This window comes from Bubalus kerabau, chromosome X, assembly GCF_029407905.1.
Source record: "Bubalus kerabau isolate K-KA32 ecotype Philippines breed swamp buffalo chromosome X, PCC_UOA_SB_1v2, whole genome shotgun sequence".
Taxonomy (NCBI): domain Eukaryota; kingdom Metazoa; phylum Chordata; class Mammalia; order Artiodactyla; family Bovidae; genus Bubalus; species Bubalus kerabau.
In genome coordinates, this window is record NC_073647.1 from 89,095,535 (window position 1) to 89,112,117 (window position 16,583).

General features: G+C 37.7%; 1 protein-coding gene across 2 annotated transcripts in view; it reads left to right on the forward strand.

The window, feature by feature from the left end:
- Positions 1 to 16,583, forward strand: part of MAGT1 (magnesium transporter 1) — a 63,487-nt gene that overhangs the window by 21,980 nt on the left and 24,924 nt on the right. For both annotated transcript variants that reach the window (XM_055563056.1, XM_055563055.1), the window contains exons 4-7: positions 7,635 to 7,775; positions 8,473 to 8,613; positions 9,114 to 9,203; positions 9,843 to 9,906. In XM_055563056.1, the coding sequence (XP_055419031.1) occupies positions 7,635 to 7,775; positions 8,473 to 8,613; positions 9,114 to 9,203; positions 9,843 to 9,906 (436 nt within the window). The remainder of the gene's footprint in view (positions 1 to 7,634; positions 7,776 to 8,472; positions 8,614 to 9,113; positions 9,204 to 9,842; positions 9,907 to 16,583) is intronic.

Sequence of the window (16,583 nt, forward strand, 5' to 3'; positions counted from 1 at the left end):
ATTCAACCCATGTCTCCTGCACTGGAAGCACAGAGTCCTAACCACTGGACTGCAAGGGAAGTCCCATTTTGAGTTATTTTTTGTGAACAGGATAAGGTCTGTGTCTAGGTTTTGTGGGGTTTTTTTGTTTGTTTGTTTTTTGCTCATGGATATCTAGTTATTTTAACACCATTTGTTAAAACTATACTTTCTCCACATAATTGCTTTTTCTCTTTTGTTGACAATCAGATGACTATATGTGGTTCTACTTCTGGGCTTTTTATTCTGTTCCTTTGGATACCACACTGTTTTGATTGTTGTTGTTCAGCTGCGAAGTCATGTCTCACTCTTTGCGACCCCATGAACTGCAGCACACCAGGCTTCCCTGTCTTCACTGTCTGCTGGAGTTTGCTCATTTCTGTCATTCATTTCACTTATATATAGGTACATACACACACACAATTGAATACATTGCTTCTATTATTTTGAACAAACTGTTATGTGTTAGTTAATTAAGAATAAGAAAAACAAGTTTTTATTTTACCTTCACTTATTCCCTCTTCAGTCCCTTTCTTTCTTTATGTAGATTCAAGTTTCCAACGTGCCTTATTTCCCTTCTCTCTAAAGAACTTCTTTTAACATTTCTTGCAAGGGATTGTTTGTCTTAAAGTATTTCTCCTTCACTTTTTTTTGGAAGAAGTTTATTTTTAAAATTTTTACCTGTGCTAGGTCTTCACTGCAGCACACAGGCTCTTTGTTGGGGTGTGCGGGCTTTCTCCAGTCGCAGTGTGAGACGGCTTCTCTAGTTGTGGCACATGGGCTTTAGGGTGTGCAGGTTCAGTAGTTGCTGCACACAGGCTTAGTTGCCCCACAGCATGTGGGATCTTAGTTTCCCAACTAGGGATTGAACCTGGATCCCATGCATTGGAACATGGATTCTTAATCACTGGCCCACCAGGGAAGTCCCTCTCTTTCACTTTTGAAGAATAATTTCACAGGGTATTTTTTTCTCTCAACACTTTAAATATTTCACTCCACTTTCTTCCTGTTTGCATGGTTTCTAAAAAGAAGTTGGATGTAATTCTTATCTCTCTTACTTTATGGGTAAAGCAGTTTATTCCTCTGACTTCTTTAAGAGCTTTTTCTTTGAGTTAAATTATATGCATGGGTATGTTATTGGCATTTATCTACTACTTATTCTTAGAGCTTCCTGAATCTGTGATTTAGAGTCTGACATTACTTTGGGAAATTTCTCAGTCATTAATATTTCTTCTGTTCCTTTCTCTTTCTTCTAGTATTCCCATTATGTATATGTTACACCTTTTGTATACCCACAGTCCCTGGATATTCTGTTTTGTTTTTGTCTTTGTTCTCTTTATTTTTCAGTTTTCAAGGATTCTATTGATAGATCCTCTAGCTCAGAGATTCCTCAGCCATGTCCTGTATACTGAGTCCATCAAAGGCATTCTTCATTTCTGTTACAGTGGTTTTCATCTCTGGTATTTCTTTTTGGTTGTTTTTAGGATTTCCATCTCTCTTATGTTATTCAGCTGTTGTTGCTTGCTATCTACTTTATCCTTCAGCCCTAGGGTTGCTTGACAGCCCTTTTTAGAGTATACTTACTTATGGACAGAGCCAGTATCTTATAGCTATTAGTGCTAAGCACATAATAGATGTTCAAGTAAATATCAAACAAATGGCTTAATGTTCCATTTTACGGTATGTTACTGTGCTGGTCATATTTTAGTCTCACACAGTGCCATAAATCAAAATCAGTGTATTCATAAAACATGCTGCAACCTAAAAGATTAGTGCATTTAGGCTTTTTTAGACCAAAGGAAACAGTTTTTAGAGTTTAAGAAATTGCTTTCTCATTCTCTACTATTCAAGCAAGGATTGTTTTGGAAATTAAAAATTGTAATTTCATTTATCTTACCAAGATACACATAAAGTTTTCTTCTACATCAAATAGCTTTTAATATCAATGTCCATTTTAGAGCTATATTTAGAGTTAGTGGTATAAGGATGGTAGTGTGTCCATCTGTGGAATAAATTCAAATCTTTCTCCAAAGAATATTGTTATATGCCACAGCATACAAAAGCCATGCATGGATAAAAAGTGATAACCTCCCAAAAACCGTACATCTTATTTTGGCTCTTTAACATCTAAGGATTGTCAAAGCCTATAAGATTTAAAAACAAATTTTAATTGTGAGAAAATATGTGTGTGTGCATGCTAAGTTGCTTTAGTCATGTCTGGCTCTTTGTGATCCTGTGGACTGTAGCCATCAGGCTCCTCTGTCCACGGGATTCACCAGGCAAGAATACTGGAGTGGGTTGCCATGTCCTCCAGGGGATCTTCCCAACCCAGAGATTGAACCTGCATCTCTTGTATCTCTGATATTGGTAGGCAGGTTCTTTACCACTAGCGCTGAAATGTACTATCTTAACCATTCTTGAATATAGTTCAGTAGTGTTTACTACATTCACATTTCTGCATAACCAATCTCCAGAACTTTTCACCTTGTACAATGAAACGGAAACTCTTTACACATCACATAACTCTTTATTCCCTCTTCCCCCAGCCCTTGGAAACTTATCATTCTGCTTTCTATCTCAGTGAACTTGACTGTTGTCAGTACCTCATATAAGTGGAATCATACATACTTGTCTTTTTGTGACTGTCTTATTTCACTTAGTGTACTGTCCTCAAAGTTGATTCATGTTGTTGCATGCATCCAAATTTTCTTGCTTTTGGGACTTTCCTGTTGTGTCCCAGGGACTTCAACAGTGGCTAAGACTCCACACCCCGAATGCAGGGAGACTGAGTTTGATCCCTGGTTGGTAAAGTAGATCTCACATGCCACAACTAAAACCCAGAGCAGCCAAATAAGTAAATAAATATTAAAAAAATTTTTTCCTTGCTTTGAAAGGCTGAATAATGTTGCATTGTATGCATATACCACATTTTATTTATTCATTCATCTGTTGATGGACACTTGGATTGCTTCCACCTTTTGGCTATTGTGAATAATGCTTCTATTAACATAGGTATGCAGCTATCTCCTCAAGACCCTGCTTTTAGTTCTTTTAGATTTAAACCCATAAGTGGAATTCCTAGATCATATGATAGTTCTATTTTTCATTTTTGTAGTAACATTCATATTGTTTTCCATAGCAGCTGCACCATTTTGCATTATTTTTTATTTTTTGATAGTAGTTATCCTAATGAGTATGAGATGGTGTCTCATTGTGGTTTTTATTTGTAATTCTTTAATGATTAGATGTAGAATATCTTTTCATGTGCTTGTTGGCAATTTGTATATCTTTTTTGAGAAATGTCTATCCATATCCTTTGCCCAATTAAAAAAAAAATATTTGTTTATTTTTGTTATGATGAGTCTTCATTGCTTTGTGTGGGCTTTCTCTAGTTGCGGTGAATGGGGGCTACTCTTTGTTGTGGTGTGTGGATTTCTCATTTTGGTACTTCTTGTTGCAGAGCACAGGCTCTAGGCACACGGGCTTTAGTAGTTGTAGCACATGGGCTCAGTAGTTGTGGCTCCCAGGTTCTAGAGCACTGGCTCAATAGTTTTGGCTCATGGGCTTAGTTGCTCCATGGCATGTGGAACTTCCCAGATCAGGAATCAAACCTGTGTTCCCTGCATTACAAGGCAAATTCTTATCTACTGTGCCACCAGGGAAGTCCCTTTGCCCAACTTTTTTTTTCTTATGCCCAGTTTTTAGTAAATGTGTTTTTTAGTTGTAGTTCTTTATGTTGTCTCAATATTAGCCCCTTATCAGATATATTATTTTTTTCCCATTGCTTTTTCACTGTTGATTGTGTCTATAGACTACAAGATACTTTTAAAGAGCTGATTTGGTGTAAAGATGTTATACTAGTACTCATGGAAATACAAATTATAATAATGGTGTTATTATATAAATTATATAGTATATAAATGTTGTTATATAATTATATTATATAAGTTAAATTATATATATTATATACATTATTACAATATTTACCCATTAGATCAACTTTTGGCAAGAATGTGAGGAAACATACCTTCCTGTGTTGCTGGGTAGGAGTGTAAATTGGTACAGCCACTTTTGAAGGCATGTTGGCTCTATCCATCTTCATTTAAAATGTTTCTGCTCTATGAACTAATTATTCCATTTCTAGAGAAGCATTCTTACATATATACAGGAAAATATGTACATGACTATTTCTTAAAACATCCTTTTTAATTGGGAAAAAAGGAAAAAACTAAATTGCCAACAATAGCATAATTACTTAATAAACTATGAGAGCATACATATATATGTATATATATATATGTATGTATACCGGCCTCAACATATATATATAATATATATATATGCTGTGCTTAGTCACACAGTCGTGTCCAACTCTTTGTGACCCCATGGACTGTAGCCCTCCAGGCTTCTCTGTCCATGGGGATTCTCCAGGCAGGAATGTTGGAGTGGGTTGCCATGCCCTCCTCCAGGGAATCTTCCCAACCCAGGGATTGAACCCAGGTCTCCTGCATTGCAGGTGGATCCTTTACCATCTGAGCCACCCATATTATATGGGGCTTCCCTGGTGTGTGTGTGTGTGTGTGTACTGTTATGGATAGATCTCTCAAACACGGTTGAATAAAAAAAGCAAAATGAAATGCAGAATATTTCAGTTAATGTGATACCATTTTTGTTAAATAAGGCAGACACAAAACAATATTATGTTTTCATTTGGTATATACACATCTATGTGAATAAGTTCAGAAAGGTCTATAAATGGTAATAGTGGCTGGCAGAATGGACTGGAGTTGGTCCCTATAACCCTGTAATTTTTTGTTTTTAATTTTGTATAGGAAATGGATTTCATATATTACATAGTTCTTTTAGACACACATGTATATATGTATATTTTAAATCCAAAGGTGGTATAGTAGTCCCCACTTATCTACAGGGGATACATTCTAAGACTCTGAAACTGCAAATAGAACTGAACCCTATATGTAACTATATTTTTTCCTATATATACATATGTACATACCTACCTATGATAAAGTTTAACTCATAAATTAAGCACAGTAAGAGTAGCAATAATAATAACAAAATAGAAGAATTAAAACAATATAGGCTCAGATGGTAAAGAAGGGGCCTGCACTGCAAGAGACCCAGGTTTGATCCCTTGGTCGGGAAAATCCCCTGGAGAACGGAATGACAACCTACGCCAGTATTCTTGCCTGGGAAATCCCAAGGACAGAGGAGCCTGATGGTCTACAGTCCATGGGGTTGTAAAGAGTCTGGTTGACTGAGCGACTAACAGATTCACTGTAATGAAAGTTATGTGAGTGTGGTCTCTCTCACAATATCTTATTATCCAAATTTATCTTTTTATCTTTTCTATCTTGATTAAGCACTTGTCACTTACCGTAATTTTTACAGTCGAACAACAAAGTTAGCAGATTTCTTTTCCTTTACAATTTCACAAAGATAGCGACCTCAGCAAGTGATTTTTTTTCTGTACTTATTGAGAGCTTTCATCTTTCCACTTAAAGGAAGCACTTTATGACTTCTCTTTGGCATATTTCATTGCCAACATCACTACTCTTGTGTTTTGGGGCATTCTTAAGTAAGATAAGGGTTACTTGAATACAAGCATTGTGATACCACAACAGTTGATTTGAAAACCAAGACAGCTACTAAGTGTCTAATGGGTGGGATATGCTGGACAAAGGGATCATTCACATCCTGGGTAAGATGGTGAGAGATTTCATTACACTGCTCAGAACAGCTGCAATTTAAAATTTTTGAATTGTTTATTTCTGGAATTCTCCACTTAGTATTTTCAGACTGCAGTTGACCACGGGTAACTTAAACTTTAGAAAGTGAAACTGTGGACAAGTGGGGACTACCATATAAATAAACTACTATTGAAGAGTTTGGCCTAAAATTTGGGAAGCACTTGGGCGGCATGAACACTATTCAGGTCTTAGTTTTGCGGACTCAAACTGATTTAACAGTGTAGCCAGAATTTATCTAGCTCTGCAGACTTTGTGTACACTCGCCAAACCATAAAAATCCATGGACATTGGTAACCAAAGAGCTAATTTTTAAATTCACTAATTCAGCATCTTTTACTGACAAGAAGGCCAAACTAATCATATACCTAATTGGTATACCCTCTCCCTTTATAGGAAAGTCTAAAAAAACTACTTTTATAAGGGTTACTCTTAAGTATAGAATCAAAGCAAGGGAGTGGGTTATTTTATTGGTTGATGTCTTTAAAGTGAAAGTGAAAGTGAAGTCGCTCAGTCATGTCCGACTCTTTGCGACCCCATGGACTGTAGCCTACCAGGCTCCTCCTCCATGGGATTCTCCAGGCAAGAGTACTGGAGTGGGTTGCCATTTCCTTCTTCAGGGGATCTTCCCAACCCAGGGATCGAACCTGGGTCTCCCACATTGGAGGCAGATGCTTTAACCTCTGAGCCGCCAGGGAAGCCCAAAATATTTCTTTGAGCCCCCTTTTTTTGGGGGGGCAAGAATACTGGAGTGGGTTGCCATTCCCTTCTCCAGGAGATCTTCTCAATCCAGGGATTGAACCTGGATCTCCCACACTGTAGGCAGATGCTTTACCATCTGAGCCACCAGGGAAGTTTTTAAGTTATAGTTATTTTATAGAAGCCAATCTCTGTTACAGGGTTACCTGCTGAGGGTACCTGAATGCTTGCATCTGTTGGTGAATATCTTTTCCCTGGACTTAACATTTTCTATTTTCTACAAGTATTATCACATCAGGAAAGATACAATGCAAATGAGTAGGTCATAGATTCTTTACCTTAGCAATTCCAGTGTTATCTTAAGAATACCATGGCCTCATGACAGAGAAATGTTACGCTTATCACTAAATACTTATGAACCTTTTAGAATTGACTATTTCTGCCGATTCGTTACCATTTTGTATTGGTTTTCCCTACAATAGAGTACTCTCTTACTCCAGTCTTCTTTCCTCCACATTGAGAATGTGCTCTATTTGAAGCTTACCTAAGCTGCTGCTGCTGCTGCTAAGTCGCTTTAGTGGTGTCCGACTCTGTGCAACCCCATAGATGGCAGCCCACCAGGCTCCCCCCGTCCCTGGGATTCTCCAGGCAAGAATACTGGAGTGGGTTGCCATTTCCTTCTCCAGTGCATGAAAGTGAAAAGTGAAAGTGAAGTCGCTCAGTCATGTCCAACTCTTTGCGACCCCATGAACTGCAGCCTACCAGGCTTCTCCATCCATGGGATTTTCCGGGCAAGAGTACTGGAGTTGGGTGCCATTGCCTTCTCCTATTACCTAAGCTACATGAGACAATTTTAGTTCTCATAAATGTATTCTTTTTTTGCATAATCTCTGAATAGATTAAAGTAATTGTGGTATGGGAAATTTTCCTTTTTAAAGGAGTAAAATGTAGGTTTCTTAGCTAGGAATTTATATTTCACAAGCAGCCTTGGGTTTGACTCTTGGATTACTTACCACTTTGCTTAGATGAATCACTTAACCCACCTAAACCTGGGCTTATTTGTCTTCATAAAATGCCTAAATTTCAAGATGTTTGCTGTTAAGATTATTTTTTGGTAATCTGTATTCTCGTGGACTACTTTTTATTCAGCTAAACATGAATTCAGCTCCAACTTTCATCAACTTTCCTGCAAAAGGGAAGCCCAAACGGGGTGATACATATGAGTTGCAGGTGCGTGGATTTTCAGCTGAGCAGATTGCCCGGTGGATTGCTGACAGAACTGATGTCAATGTAAGTTTCCTTGCTTTGTAGAAAGTTACTTTGTCATTATCCACTTATTCTTCTGGGAGGTCCTAATTGGTCTTGTCCTCATATCACTGAGATGGTGATAGTTTGTCAGTCCCTTTATAAGTAGCATTTAACAGAATCATCCTGATGAGTGACATTAAAACATGCTCTATTACTTAGTCAATTCAGCATGGAAACCACTCTTTCGTCCTCACTAAATCCATGGAGTATCTAGTTGTACTTGGCAAATACTTCTTAATCTAAAAGATGTATATGTGTGCTCAGTCGCTTCAGTCATGTCCAACTCTTTGCAACACCATGGACTGTAGCCCACCAGGCTCCCCTGCCCATGGGATTCTCCAGGCAGGAATACTGGAGTGGGTTGCCGTTTCCTCCTCCAGGGGATCTTTACAACCCAGGGATTAAACCTTTGTCTCCTGCATCTCCTGCCTTGGCAGGTGGATTCTTTACCACTGGGAAGTCCCTAAAAGATGTTATGTTGTGGTTAAAAAGAATATTGCATCCATACCATTTTAGGATACATTATAGGCTATTTTAATTAGGATGAAAAGAAAAAGTGTGATTTTTTTCATGAAAGTAACCACACTAATTTTGATTGTTTTCATTTCAAATTATTTTGATCTATATACTTAATGAATAAATTTCATACTTTAAAATGTTTTTCTCTCCTTTTCATTAGATTAGAGTAATTAGACCCCCAAATTATGCTGGTCCCCTTATGTTGGGATTGCTTTTGGCTGTTATTGGTGGACTTGTGTATCTTCGAAGGAGCAATATGGAATTTCTCTTTAATAAAACTGGATGGGCTTTTGCCGCTCTGGTGAGTGAATGTTGGAAGAAAAATTGTTTAGATAAAACTCCTAATATTACATTGTTAGGTGGCATTTTGTTTCTTTCTTACCTGTGGTAAAAGATTTTATATATTGATATTTTTACTTTATACCTTAAAATCAGTTTGTTTCCTCCATTATCTCATTAGTATGGCAAGAGCTTGAAGGAACTCCTTGTACCTAGTTTTTATTCAACCTGAAAGACTGTCAACCCTATGAAAATCTCCATTTTTTTAATTCTTCTAAAAGGCTTTTCAGTATTCAATTTTAAACTTGTATCAGTTTATTTGTAATTTTAAAACAGTGCTTTCCTTTCAAAGTAAATATTGATTCTTGTGATCCTTATGATGAAATATAAGCTTTTTTGTCATTTATGGAAAAATTTTTTTCATGTATTACTTGAGAGGATATACTTTTCATATACCTGTTAATTTAATTAAAGTGGGACCATACCATATTATGAGTATTTCATTATTTTTTTGTTTCCTAGTGTTTTGTGCTTGCTATGACATCTGGTCAAATGTGGAACCATATAAGAGGACCACCATATGCTCATAAGAATCCCCACACGGGACATGTGGTAAGGGAAGTCCAGGATTTCTTTACATTATATACCAAAGTTAACCTTAATGATTAATATCCTGTTAGATCAGTGCTAGTGTATGAAGGAACTCAATTTAGTTTTGACTTTTCAATCGCTCTGTATTAATGAACTTCGATTGCTAAAAAGACTATGCCATACTCTCAAAAGGGGGACTTTTTTTTTAAATCCCTTTTGAGTAAGCTGGCTAAGAATGAAAGCCAGTCCGCAACTAAATAGAATAATTGATCAAGTACTTGACCATTTACTGTTTCTAGGCACTGTACTAGGTATTATTAGATAAAGTGATAAGAAAAATGTAGTCCCTGTTTTCATGGAGTTTATATTATTTTACCTCATGGTCTTATACACTAAAATACTAGTTTTCTCATTTGTTGAAAACATAGTATAAGTATAGTGAATAAGTACAAATAAATATAAGTATGAATAAATAATAAATAACACAGAAATAGCATTTATTTTAGTCAAACTTTTTACAGGTGAATTCTACAGATCCAATGTTTACATACATCAGATGAATTAATAATTTCATAGTGTTTAAAAATAGCCAATTTTAGGATTACATTATCAAATTTTAACATTTATTTAAAGATTAAATTTTGTCTTTTTTTCCCCCAGAATTATATCCATGGAAGCAGCCAAGCTCAATTTGTAGCTGAAACACACATTGTTCTTCTGTTCAGTATCCTCTTTATAATAAGTTCTTGGTGCCACATTTTAATTTGTGTATTTTCTGACATTCCAGTATTTTCTCTGTAACATTTGGTTGAGGCTGCTGTCTTATTAATGCAAGTCATAATATCTTTGAAATTATATTACTGTATCACTTGCCATAGCCTGATCAACTGAAGACCTCTAGGGACAAACCTGCAGTCTGATAAAGCCAAGTTTATTAGATCATTGCTACAAGGGGGACTATAAATCAGAGGAACCATGTGATTTCTTACCTATGGAAAGATAGAGTTGTTAATAGGACTTAAGGAAAGATAGTGCTTAGATGAAATGTAAATGAAGCAATGTTTTGATGAGCTCAAAGCAAAGCCAGGCTAAGTGTAAAGAGGTCAATGTCAAGTCTGGACTGAAGTGGATCCAGGATTTTGTTTCCTGGAAACTACAAAGTTCAGATAAATGTACAGTTTGTTTTCAGAAACTCCTTTTTTGAAGCTCTGTCACTTTGGTTCTGAATTGAGGCTACTTAGAAATTGTACTTGTAGATCGAGTGACTTAAATTCTCCAGGTAAGAATGGAATATTTCCTTCTTACTTATGTAGTTTGAATAAGTTTATGATTTTAGATTACAGTGTTCCTCATTGAGTAGGAAAGCAGTAGTTACTCAAAGATGGAGTTTGTTTTGACATTTACAGCTTCAGCATGTCCTAGGGAGAAATATTATTTCCTGTGAACTATGCAGCTACTTTATATGTGTGTTTTCCCGTCCTCTGTCCCATAGGACAGATTTCTCACATCTGAAAATAGATGTCTCTGTAAGCTGCAAGGGTAGATAACAGTGATATCAGATAGGTAAGAGTATACATTTCTTAGTATTACTGAGCATAGTTTACCTACCTGAATGCATAAGCAGTGACTCTGTGAAACAAATCAACAAGGTAAACAGATGTAATGTTTAGGTTGTGCTTCTCAGGTTGTGCTTCTCAGGCAAGGAGTCCTGATATTGACATATTGGAATTAGTTGTAGCCCAGACGGTTAGAGAATCTGCCCAGTGACTTGATGGTAATGTCATTTGCCCTGCTTTGTGTCATCTGGATGATTTAGAGGAATTCCATTTTTTGTAGTTATAGACATACTTTTCATACAGTTTAGTTTTTTAGTGTATTATAAGCATTTACTAAATTGTATGGCCTTCGTAGTATGAAAATGCATGAGAATTACAGAAAAATAAGAAAATATAAGCAAGGAAAAGGAAAATAGTCACCATTATTAAATGTCCTCCAGGGGATCTTCCCAACCCAGGAATGAAACCCAGGTCTCTCGCATTATGGGCAGATTCTTTACTATCTGAGCCACCAGGGAAGTCCATAATGGATATGTCATAATTCAATTATTCTCTATTGGTGAATATTGCAAAAAATATTTTCTTACACATAAAAATAACTGATGGACTTCCCTGACAGTTCAGTGGTTAAGACTCTATGCTTCCATTGCAGGGGGCACAAGCTCCATCCCTGACCAGGAAACTAAGATCCCACATGCCCCACAGCACAGCCACCCCCCAATAGAAGGTAGGGAAATACATATGTACTCTGCTACCCCTGGAAAGTCCTAATTATTGTTACGTATTATTTTTTAAAACTGCTCTTTCAGTAGGAAAATAAATTGTTTAAATATAGTTTGGACAATAATAATCAAAGTAACTTAAACATTTCTTTAGAATTCTGTAATTATGCTTCATTTTATACAAATATCTTTGTCTTTATCATCTATGATACGCTTTATTTTACTGGCTCTTTTATTTTTATTTTTTATTGAAGTATCATTGATTTACAATATTGTGTTGGTTTCAGGTATACAGATAGTGATTCAGGTTTTTTTAGGTTATATTCCATTATAGGTTATTACAGGATATTGAATATAATAAATCCTTGTTGCTTATCTATTTTATAGATAGTAGTTTGTATTTGTTAATCCTGTACCCCTAATTTGTCCTTCCCTCCCTCTCCCCTTTCATAATCAAGTTTGTTTTCTATGCCTATGAGCCTGTTTCTGTTTCTTACGTGGATTTATATATATATTATGTACCATGCTCATGTTTAGTTGCTCAGTTGTTTGTGACTCTTTTTGTGACCCCACGGACTGTAGCCCACCAGGTTCCTCTGTCCATGGGATTCTCCAGGCAGGAATACTGGATTGGGTAGTTATTCCCTTCTCCAGAGGATCTTCCTGATCCAGAGATTGAACCTGGATCTCCTGCATTGCAGGCAGATTCTTTACTATCTGAGCCACCAGGGAAGCCCTTTTTATGTATATATGTATGTGTATGTGTATATATATATATATATATGTATTCATATATGTGCATATACTCCCCTCCCCCACATTTTGTGATTTTGATGTCCTGTTTTACATCTTCATGCTTATCCTTTTACTGTTTATTATAGTTATAATCACTTTTACAATTTTTAAATTGCTTTTTAAATCTATATACTGGTTTATTTAAGTGATCTTAAATCCTTCTATATATTTGCCTTTCTTAATGTGACTTTTTCCCTTTCCCATATATACTTTCTTCTTTTCTATTTAGAGAAAACATGTCAATATTTCTTTTAGGGTAGGTTTAGTATTGCTGAATTCTTTTAGTTTTCACTTGTCTGAGAAATTGTTTCTCTCTCCTTCTATTCTAAATGATAATCTTGCTGAGTATAGTACCCTAGGTTTTAGGTTTTTCCCTCACAGAACTTTGAATATATCATCCCACTCCCTTCTAGCAGTGTTTCTACAAAGAAATCAGCTGATAGCCTTATTGGCATTCTCTTGTAACTGACTCTCTTTTTCCCTCTTGCTGCCTTTAGAATCCTCTCTTTATCTAGTTCCTTGTTATAATGATCTGCATTTCTAGCCATCATCTTTCTTAAATCAGTTCTTTTTATTACTACCTTTTTGAACTTGGGGTCTAGTAGACTGGTGAGCTCTATTTCATTATTTTTTCTTTCAGGGGATTTCTGCTGTTCTTTAATTGGAAGTAGTTCCTCTGCCCTGTGTTTTAGGTTTTTTTTTTTTTTTTTTTTGCTGCACTTGCTGCATGCAGGATCTTAGTTCCCTGGCTAAGGATCAAACCCGTGCCCCCTGAAGTAGAAATTTGAAGTCTTAACCATTGGACTTTGCCTTTTCATTTTACTTATCTTTCTCTGTCTCTATGACTTTAGGAGAAAAAATTATCTACTGTGATGTTAAAGGGGTGTTTTTAAGTGGGAGCATCCCTATGTAGACTGTGTATGTCCAGTGTTTCTGCTGCAAGGTAGTTTTGGTATGGACGCCAGCCACGTCTTCCCTCAGGGTGTGCTGGCGATTGTCCCCTTGATAGGGGATGTGATTGGTGTTGGAGTATCTGGAGCCTGTGCTAGACTGAGGCAGAGCTTCCTCCCTGCTCTGTGGTTGTCACTGTCCTGTCAGGGATAGGGTCTGCTCCTCAGTTGTTGGAGTAGAAGCCCTGAAGTTCAGGTTTAATCAGGCTCTATTGCCCTTGAATGCATGCCCTGCCCCAAAAGAGGTGATTGCTGAAGCAAGTGAGGCCTGTGCAGTCACAGAGGACTTATATGCTGTCTGTGTAAGTGTCTGTGGTTCCACTCAGAAGCAGCACAAGGTTGTGTCCCTTTGTTGTGTTTGTCCCAGATCTAGTGCAAGGCTGTGGTGAGGAATAGGCTGGGGACTGGGGCATTGTGGCTGCAGGAATTGAGATGGCTGCACTGCCACAAGAGATCTGGGCTGCCTCTGTGGCAGTCTTCTCCCAGGACCTGTCTGTCTCAGATCAAGGGCTAAGCTGTGGTGTGGAGTGGGTGGAGGCTGAGCACAGCTGGGATAGAACCACTGTGTACACCCAGACCATACCCCAGGCCCTCCAGTCTGTCCTACATGAGTCCTGTCCCTGAGTTTCTCTGCCTGGTATTTCAGCACTTAGCTGCTGCCTGTTCTTGTAGCACCACCCCAGGCAACCTGATATGTCTCTGTATAGTTAGACCGAGTCTTTGCCCAGGTCTCACGCCAGGCTGTGGTCTGGAATGAACACAGCCAGGGTCTTCTCCGCCCCTTCAGTTTGGAGTCGTGGTGAGGTGACAGCCAGCAGTGCAAGGCTCTGTCCACTCTGCCATCGTGTGTGTGCTCCGTGCAAGTAGAGTCTAGGCTCCTCTCGCCCTTTTGTCTGTCCCAGTGGATTTCCGAGAAGGCAAGGACTGGGATACTCAGATTGTGGCTCCACGTGATCGCTCCCCAGAGTGAGGATCTGCCTGTGTGGACCTTCTCTTCATTACAGATCCCTCTGAGGTTGGTAGGTCCTAAGCTGACACTTTGCTGGTTACATGGAGATGTTTCTTGCAGTTTCGGTTGTATAGGATTTCTTCTACCAGTATCCAGTTAGTTTTCCATGAGAATTATTCCAGTATAGATGTATTTTTGGCATGTGTATTGGGGAGAGGTGAGCTCTACATTCTCCTTCCTACTCTGCCACCTTGAACCACAAATCTACTAGCTTGTTTAATAGCCTAGTTCCTGTTTATTATGTAATAACACCTCCTCTATTTTCTATTCAGTTCTCTCAGGGTAAGATGATTATGTAATTATTTACTATTTATTGTTTGTATACCCTACTAGAGTGTAAACTTGTTCAAGGAATGGTCTATATTTCCTCTAACTTTGTAACTCCAACTAATAGTGCCTGCCTATAATAGACAGTGTTAGTAAAAGTTTAAAGAGTCTATAAATGAAATAAGTTTAAAGAGTCTATAAATGAAATAAACCAATACATATGGAAGTGCATCATAGCTCTTGATAGCTAAGAACAACAGCACACGAAGACCTTGATGGTATAGTGTAAGATGGAAAGCTCTAGACCATGATACAGAAGCAAACTAGTCCAAAAACAAGTCTCGACCATTAATCAGAGTGTCTATAGCCAGAGCCTTTAGAAATGATCAATCTTCATGCATGTGCGTGTATTAGTCACTCAGTTGTGTCCAACTCTTTGTGATGCCCACCAGGCTCCTCTGTCCATGAGGATTCTCCAGGCAAGAATACTGGAGTGGGTTGTCATACCCTCCTCCAGGGGATCTTCCCAACCCAGGGATCGAACCCAGGTCTCCCATATTGCAGGCAGATTCTTTACCAGCTGAGCCACTAGGGAAGCCCAAGAATACCGTAGTGGGTAGCCTATCCCTTCTCCAGGCCATCTTCCCAACCCAGGAATCAACCTGGGGTCTCCTGCATTGTAGGCAGATTCTTAACCAACTGAGCTACCTGGGAAGCCCATCTTTATGCATACCTGCATATAAGTATGCATCAGTTCAGTTCAATTCAGTTCAGTTGCTCAGTCGTGTCCAACTCTTTGCGACTCCATGAATCACAGCATACCAGGCCTCCCTGTCCATCACCAACTCCCAGAGTTTACCCAAACTCATGTCCATCGAGTTGGTGATGCCATCCAGCCATCTCATCCTCTGTCGTCCCCTTCTCCTCCTGCCCCCAATCCCTCCCAGCACCAGGGTCTTTTCCAATGAGTCAACTCTTCACATGAGGTGGCCAAAGTACTGGAGTTTCAGCTTCAGCATCAGTCCTTTCAATGAACACCCAGGACTGATCTCCTTTAGGATGGACTGGTTGGATCTCCTTGCAGTCCAAGGGACTCTCAAGAGTCTTCTCCAACACCACAGTTCAAAAGCATCAATTCTTTGGCACTCAGCTTTCTTCACAGTCCAACTCTCACATCCATACATGACCACTGGAAAAACCATAGCCTTGACTAGACAGACCTTTTTTGGCAAAGCAATGTCTCTGCTTTTTAACATGCTATCTAGGTTGGTCATAACTTTCCTTCCAAGGAGCAATCGTCTTTTAATTTCATGGCTGCAGTCACCATCTGCAGTGGTTTTGGAGCCCAAAATAATAAAGTCATCACTGTATGTATAGGTGTATAATATACAGAACACTAGTAAGGTGTATAATAAAGAATCCTAGTAAGAAAAAAAGATCACTGAGGAAAACAACTTAGCTAAGCAACAAAACCATGAATGAGTATCATCCCTAAGAAGAGACTATTAAAAAGAGTATGTAAAATGGTAATGAAAGGATGAACAGACAAATTTAGAGCCAATTATAAATTCAGGCCTTATCTGAACACCTATTTTCCCCTTTCTGCTTATTTTTACCCACATGAGATAGCATACAATGTGCATGTGTATATGAATAATTAATATGAGCATTTTAAATTAATCTTTGTATTCACCAAACTGCAGGGTGAATCTCTCTTTTCTACTTGAACACATTTTATTTTGTTTCAGAATTTGATTTTTCTTTTTTTTTTTTTTTTTTTGATTTTTCTTATTTTACTGTTCAACCAAGCCATGTACTACCTATTTGCAAGAGTACATCTATTTTGTATTTATGTAGCTTCTATATTAAGGTGAATAAAAGTGAAGTCATGGCTCATAGGATTTTCTTTTTTTATTAAAATAGGACAGTTTAAGTAGTTTAGTAGTAATTTGTGCTTTGAGGTTAATTGTTGAAATTCTAAAAAATATTTGTTAAGTTATTTTTCAAATAAAAGTTAGTTGCTGTTTTCTCTAAATGGTGTACATTTCAAATGTGTTCTTTTTTGGCAAGTAGTTGAAATATTCAAAATGGCTACTTAATTT